Raw genomic sequence first — 7,735 nt, 5'->3', positions numbered from 1 at the left:
GAGGGGACGCAAATCTGACGGTTGAGAGAGAAAAAGGGGTGGGGAGGGAACCCCAGCAAGGGGCAGGCAGACCCCCGCGGCCAGGAGCGGGGCTGGATCCCTGCGCACGGGGCTGGCTGCACGCAGACGGCCCTCTGCAGACTCTTTCAGCGGAGGAAAGGGTTGCCACCATGGCTACTGCTTACGCTTCCTAGTCTAGTAAATCAGAGTGAAGGAGAGCGTCATGTTGTATGAGGCCATTAGCTTGTATTATACACAAATAGATAGCAGTCACCAAGAAAATGCTGTTTTGTGCAGAGCAGCTGGGCTCCGTGCTGGCCAGGCTGCGGAGAGCGCCGGGGTGGCTGTGCGGCAGTCGCTGCCAGGAGAAGAGGGAAAGCCTCGCGCCCAGGAGAGCTGCGACAGGCACAGCCCTGCCTGCCTGCCAGCAGTCCTGCCCGTCCCTCCGCGGCAGCGGCTGGACCCCAGCGCCGCAGCAGCCCGGCCCAGCCCCGCTGGGCGCAGCGGCCGGGAGGGTTTCTGCAGGCAGGAGCCCTGCCAGTGGCTGCCTTCCAAGCCCCTCCAGGCCTGCCCGCGGCTCTCCCCAGCGCTGACCATATTTGGTGGCACAGAGTGCCCGGGGATGCTGGCATTGGATTTGGGATCAGGACTGACCCCAGCCTTGGAGGCACAATGACCTTGCTCTAGAAGCAACAGCAAAGTTAAATGCAACTGCGTGCACTCTGAAACAGCCTTGGCATCGTCCGAAAACAGCACAGCGCTCGGCCTGGTGGCACGTGTGCCTGAAGTCCTCCTAACCATGGACAACTGCTCCAAAACTCGCTCATACCCCCGGTGCGAGCGCAGGGCGTGCCGCCAACACCCCCGCCCGCAGCCACGCAGCCGCTCCGCCCGGCGCAGCGTCCTTCGGCCACGCGCCCACACGCTGCCCTCCGCGCACCGGCGCTCTTCCTCTCTGCCGCGGCACTGCTGCAGGACGGAGGCAGCAAGGACAGAGAAAACAGGAGGAAGTACTTAGAAAATAAAATGTCATGGCTTTAATTACCCTTATCAAAATTATTGTGAGCTTGCTTCACTAAACATTCATGCTGCACGTTCCAGGACCCGTCTGGAAGCAAAGGCAGCCTTTGTGCAGCATCAGGCCCCCGCAGGCCTGCCTTTTGGGGAGCGCTGCTCCTCGGGGCTTGCCCGGGGACGGGGCGGGCAGCGCGGGCGTCCAGCCCACGCAGCGCTGGGTGCTGAGAGCCACGGCAGAGCGTGCAGTGACTCAGCTACCTGCAAGCCTGCCTCCACCTTGTCTTCTTGAGAAAACTCTTGAGCCCCAGGAAGCAGGACGAGCCGGGGGCTCGCAGGTGTGGTCGCTTAGCCCGGACGCGGTTGTTATCCGTAGCACACGGCTTGGAAAATCACCTCCTGCAGCCGGGCTTGAGGGAATGCCCGGGCTTGGCACCGCATGTCCCTGTCACCTGTGCTTGTCACAGTTGCCCAGGCAGAGCTCCTGGCCCCACGGCCGGCACCGTGCACCCACTCCGGTACAAGCCCCCGCATCCCTGTGGCTGGGGGACAGAACCCTCCCCATCCCACGCAGGCGGGATGCCAGCGGCTGGCAGAGCTGTCCGGCTCCGGCAGCGTTACACGGTCATCAATCAGAGTCCGAACTGGAACATGCCTGAAAGAAAGAAGCACGTGGGGACGTAGGCTTTGGTTTGCAGCCCTCACTCTGCCTCTCACGGGGCAGAGCGGGTGCCCTCGCTACCTGGGACGTGCAGACTTTTGTTGCCTGACGGGCTTTCAGCAACATGACTGCGCTTGAGTGACACGGTCCTGGTGGAAGTCCTCCCACGGAAACCGTGGCTGCAACCTTCCACTTTCACTTGGATTTTAATTGCCTTCTTCAGATCCACCCTAAATGCCAAGGAGAGATCATGCCAGTGCTTTGCCCCCACTTTGCCAAATGCAAAGCTGTAATTAAATTTTAACTCACAAATAAATTATTCATATTTTTCTACCATGCATGATAAATTACTTTAAGCCAAAAGCAACAACCAAAAAATTGGGCTTAATTGTGGCAGACAAACTTGATCCTGCCCTGGGAACAGCCAATTCACTGAGGAGAGAATGATACTGAAGGTAAGAATATTGTCTTTGATTACTCTCTTACACTACAGGCTGCCCCAAAGTACGTCATTTCTTCCTCATGAATGCCCGTCTAAAAATAAAAACGGAGATAAGATTCTGAACTTAGTGTTCTTCCCTTTCCCTTTGCATGAAACTTCATCCCTGGAAAGGGAAGGAGTTGAAATCCAGCAATGTCCCATCCAGCCACGTGGCCTCTTTATTTTGGGCTGCTGGCATTAGGAGGGTCGAGGTGGGACCGGCCCGGCCGCTGCGTGGCCTCCCTCCTCCTCACCCCACGAAGGGCAGCGCACCTGGGAGAAGGTTTGCTCCGGTGGGAGAAGGGGGCTCCGGGAGGTGCCGTTCTGTCCCGGGGCAGCCCCGCAGCCCCTCGGTGCCATGTGCCTTTGCGGCCGTGGCTGCGGGACAGACCAGGGCGGGACATTGCTCAGTTTTCCTGGAAGGAAAGGTGGGATGATGGGAGCAAACCTACTTGTGCTGAGCTACCGCTCCTTCCCCACCTCCCCAGGACCTTCACTCCACACTGCCCTGGCAGGGTGGGGACAAAGGGACAACAAAAAAGACCTGGGGGAGTACTCACAGGATGCCTGCAGGGTTCAGCCTGGCTATAACCACATCCCTACCTCTAGAGACAAAGGAGAGCTATTCTCCCTTTAACCCTGGCTCTCCCACCAGCCCTGAGACCTGCAGCGATTGCCCTGGAGACCTGCATGTTACCGTGTGGGGCCAAGCCCGAGCCTCCGGCTTCACCCAGCACCAACGCAGCCTCCTGACCGGTCACCTGGAGGGACGCAGGAGCAGCCAAGGCAGGTCCGTGCTCGATTTGGGGAGCTCAGACAAGGCATTACCGGCGCAGTAATCCGACACGCTGTCTGAACCTGTGTGCAGCTACAGCTGGAAAAGGGGCAAACGCCAGCAGGCAGCTGGGAGCTGAAATTAGCCCTTCCCTCCTGCCCAACCGCAGGCAGGAGCAGGCAGAGCTCGTTCCCCAGCCGTGCAGCTCCCGTCAGCTCTGGGACGCGGGCACACGTTGCTGCCGCGCAGACCGTATCCAACACGCCAACGGCTCAGCTCTCCTCCGGGGGAAACTCTGGCTGGAAAGAGAACAAACCTCTGGGAAGTGAAACCGCTGCCTGCGGTGAGCCCGCGCCAGGAGCAGCCGTGTCCGTCTCCAGGGGAGGAAGCACACAGCCGGCACGCGCCCAGCACGGGCACCGCTGCACGGCCAGCAGCGAGCAGCCGCCGTCACCGCTGAGCCAAGCTGCTTCTGGTGCCCTGGGCCATGGCACAAGGCTCCTTCCAGGCACCGGGGAGCATCATGCCCTGTCCCCATCCCCGCCCAAGCCCTGTGGCTGCGCCAGCCAGCCCGCGGCAGGGCCCTGCTCTCACCCCGGCTCTCGCCCCGGCCCAGAGCGAGCAGCCCTTCTGGGACACCTCGCTGGGGCCGGGGCAGGCAGTGGCTTGGTCCTGGCTCTGCCCATCGGGGCTGCAAACGCAGTCCCTGATCCCGCGCTGGCGGTGCAGGCGAGCGCAGCGTGGGCACGTTTGGTTAATGCCGAAGCCTCTTTCTCCACCCCCAGTGCTGCCCTGGACTCCCAGCGAGGTTCCCTGCTCCCACCTCACCCCGCGCAGCAGCCCCGGCCCTGCCCTCCCCCCTGCACTATTCGCCTGTGCTTAATAATATTTTCATGACTGTTTTAGACCCGCACTCTGGGAGTCTCGGGGGATGTTTGTGCATGACATCACCCTCCCCCTCCCGTAAATCAGGCACTGGGCCGTGCATAGCCATGACCCATTCATGACAGGGATAAAATCCAGATGTTCCAGCGCTACGTGCAGCTGGGTCATTTCCTTTTTTGGCTAAAAACGTGAGGCTCTTGAGGCTGACTGAAAGAGGAGCCCGGGGGCCCTTTGTACAGAAACCTTTTGTGGTTAATCCCTGGAAACAGCGCTGCAGAAACAAGGGTTTGTGGCGCTGCTGCTGGAGGACAGGCTCAGCTGGAACCCTCCCGGGCTGGAGCTGCTCGCTCACCCTTTGAGGCCGAGAACCAGCAAAACCAGAGCCCAGCGCAGGTCACAGGGCAGCAACAAAAATCTTACTTTAAAAATCCCATTAGCTGCCAGAGCAGGAGCCTTTGAAGGAGCCAGGAATGTGCACGCGCAGAGCCGGTGCCGCGGTCCCACGCGGGCCCCGCGGGCTGTGCCCCTCGTGCCGCCGGAGCGGCAGCCGCAGGAGCTGAGCCGCCGTGCAGGGGAACGGAGCGGGGTGCTGGGGGCTGGGGCAGGCAAGCCCAGAGGAAGTCGTGGCAGCTGTTAGTAAATGTAAAGGAATCTGTGGAAAATAGTTTCAGATGTTAGGGGAATAAATGGCTCCCCGGCTGATAAAAGTGAGTAATGAGCATGCACCGCTTCAGGGAAGGCTGCCAGAAGGAGACCACTGTTACCCCGACTGGAGACTACAGCAACCTCCCCACCAAACCTCCTCCCGAGAGCCTACGTGTGCGGACCGGGGAGTACGTATCGCAGGGGGAAGGAAGCTTGTCTGCACAGCGGGATACGATTCGGTATCGCAGCCATCCAGACCAGCTCCCGCGGCAGCGCAGCATCCTGGCTGCTGCTGAGCCCGACCCGCCAGCCAGCCCGGAGGCATCGCGCCCGTGCGGCACCGGCACCGGCTGAGTCCTGCTCAGGCCTGTCCTGCGCAACAGCCTGCCCGGACAGACAGCAGGCACGGACAGACAGGCAGCCCCAGCACCAGGAACCCACTGCAGCCCCACAGCGGGAAGAGGGAGCTGCGGTTCCTCTGCCACAACCCACGGGACTGGTACAGCTGGGCTGTGGTTTGGGGAGGGGGAGGCAGGAGCACGGGGGGGATCAGCCGTCCCCAGGTTGGGCTTAGGGACGAGGACAAGACTGAGCACAGAGCTGCAACGCTGATTCAGGCAGCGCTCTGCCCTGTGCCTGCTGTTGGAGAAACACATGAGAGCAAGCATCACTAAAACGGTTTATTATATAAAGCCGTAGGAAATACACAGGAGGCTGAGGTTTAGGACACTTCCTTCTACAGACTGCTCCAAGCTCCTCAGAATAGCAAACACACAAACTCTGATTTGCCTGCATCAAAGCTTTCAAACGAGGGTTCAACAAGGATCTGAATACAGAAATAATAACACTTCAACATGCATAACATTTTCTGTTCCTACGTGAAGCCTGGGGGGGGGCTAGCCCCTTCATCCTGCAGTTGGTTACAAAATGACAGATATTCATGACAAAAGACTACAAAAGGAAAAAAAACCAGAAGAGGATGCTTTCAGAAAAGCACGTGGCTGTCTAAGCAGGAAAGCAGGGTCAGCGTAAGTGCCCCAGCAAGACAGAAGCAAAAAGGATGTAGAGACAAGGCAGGCAAGAGCATCCCACTGCAGAGGGGCCTTAGCGGGGCCCAAGGCCAGCTCGGCCATCGGGCAAGCATGGCTCAAGCCCTCGTGTGAGTCTGGGATGGCTCAAGATGTCCTATTTTGCACCGTTAGGGCCAATGCAGGGTCTTGGGAGATACAAAGCCCCTCCTCAGGGCCGCCCAGGTGCCACCTTTGCTTTGCTTCTCGTTTGGGACACAGCGAGGGATGAGTGCGGCTGGGGGAGCCGCCGCTCTCTGCCCGCCGCGGCGGGGACACTCAGCCCTGGCAGGAGCAGGCTGTGGACACCCCAACTGCCCCCTCGGCTGACCGCCGCGCCGGAGCCCGGCGCTCCCACACACCCTCCCCTCCAGCAGCCACCGAGCGCAGCCACAGCCTGCGGGCAACGCTCCCCTCCCCGAATCAACAGGAGGTCTTCAGCGTTACCTGTGCTGCTGGCGGCTGGGCTCAGGAAGGCGGCCCCTGGCCCATGGTTCCCCATGAGAGGGATGGAGCGGGAATAAAGCCCTCGGTGCTCTCAGCCGTCAGCACGCCCTTCTGCGGGGCTCAGCCAGGCGCATCTCGGGGGGGACCACCAGCGGGCAATACCCACCAGCTCCAGCTCAGGCACCGCAGAGGCAGCCGCGGGAGATCACAGCACAGATGGACAGGAACGGGGCAGGGAGGTGGCGGGGGCAGAACGCCCCGTATCTACAAGCGATTTGAGCTCCTCATCCACATCGGAGTGAGAGCACCTCCACGGAGACGTGCAGAGCAAAGGGTCAGGCCTGCAAACGGTGAGGCGGCTACGGAAATCCAGAGGTGGATCCCATCTGGCAGGACACATGCTCTTCTCCTGGTAACACTCCAGCCTGGTGTTCCCAAACCTCCCAAACGGGTCAGCGAGCGCCCTTCACGCCCGTGTCGAGCAGTGCCACAGGCCAGCCGCGCGTACGAAAAAGGCCGTGCTGCAAAGCCATCCGCTACGCAGGCCAGCACGGCCAAGCTGCATGGATCAGGAGCTGCTGCCTTATATCACACAGAGCAAGGGAAGCACATGGGGAAAAGAGGAAAGTCAGCACTGTGCCAAGGGGAGCAGATACATGCTGCCAGCGTGCAGATCCAGCAGCCCAACGCCGAAGCTGCTGCTGCTGCCCTTTGCTCAGCTGGGGCCCTGGGCTCAGCTCGTGCCTGGTCAGACAGGAAGCAAAAGGAAAGAGTAAATAATGGGGGGTCTTGAAGCTCCTTTTTCAACTTTATTTAGCTTTGACTCTGCACAGAGCCATAGCATAGCGTACTCTAGCCTTCAAGGAGGGGCACAGGAACCCCCGGAACACACCGCGGTTTGGGGTCAGCCCCCATCTCCTGTGCCTTGTGCCCTGCCCCTGAAATGTTGTTGGGGTATCTGGCACAAAGACCCTGAAGAATAGAGAAAGCCCCTGCCCCACGGTGTCCTCGGAGGCTCATAGGTCACTGCTGCAGTCGCGGCACAGGATCTCATCGTTGTCAGGGATGAAGCCTTTCCCAACCAGCGAGGTGTTGCAGCGGGCGCAGTTAAAGCAATTATGGTGCCAGTGACGGTCCTCAAAGGAGACATATTTACCACCACCAAAGCCTACGGGAGGGACAGAGTGCAGCGTTAGAATCCCTGGGGAAACTGGGACAAGCTTCCCGCACAGACCGAGCCTTGGACCTGTTCATCTCCGAGTCAGGGCTTCGCACACAGTGCTGCACTGTGGCACCCAAACACCCCCCGGTATCGAATACATCTGAAATACGAATCTCCACTCTTGGGGGGGAAGAGGACCAAAATGATTTCACTCCAGATATTGCAGGGTTGAGATCCTCATACCAGAATCACCATTTTCTCCTCAGAGAGGAGCGGGGAGTGGAGCTGCACCATCACAGCGAATGTGGGGGCCGTCGGGAGCTCCTGGCAGCACTGCCTGGAGCAGCTCCTTCCAAGGACAGTGCTAGCGAAATCCTGGGAAGAGCCCTCCTGCCACCAGCCCAGGCCCGGGCTCCTGCACAGGCTCCACGGGCAGCTTCCTTCCTCCACCGGCAGCGGCTGGATTCATGGGCTGTGACCCTCTTCTCCCCGGGACTGTGACAAACTGATAAGGACCAGACGGGAAGCGGGGTGCCCAGGAGCTGCTCTGTCCTCAGCCCGAGTCGTCCTCTGAGTCACCAGCTGATTCACGGCTTTG

General features: G+C 60.1%; 1 protein-coding gene across 5 annotated transcripts in view; it reads right to left on the bottom strand.

The window, feature by feature from the left end:
- Positions 1–5,135: 5,135 nt before the first annotated feature.
- Positions 5,136–7,735, bottom strand: part of FHL3 (four and a half LIM domains 3) — a 31,684-nt gene continuing 29,084 nt past the window's right edge. For all 5 annotated transcript variants that reach the window (XM_082329831.1, XM_082329828.1, XM_082329830.1 and 2 more), the window contains exon 6: positions 5,136–7,143. In XM_082329831.1, the coding sequence (XP_082185957.1) occupies positions 6,992–7,143 (152 nt within the window). In that variant the 3' untranslated portion in view covers positions 5,136–6,991. The remainder of the gene's footprint in view (positions 7,144–7,735) is intronic.

The sequence above is a fragment of the Platalea leucorodia genome (assembly GCF_965183815.1).
Source record: "Platalea leucorodia genome assembly, chromosome: 18".
NCBI classification, from domain to species: Eukaryota; Metazoa; Chordata; class Aves; order Pelecaniformes; family Threskiornithidae; genus Platalea; species Platalea leucorodia.
The sequence above is the reverse complement of the archived record's forward strand: the minus strand, read 5'-3'. Positions and strand labels throughout refer to the sequence as shown.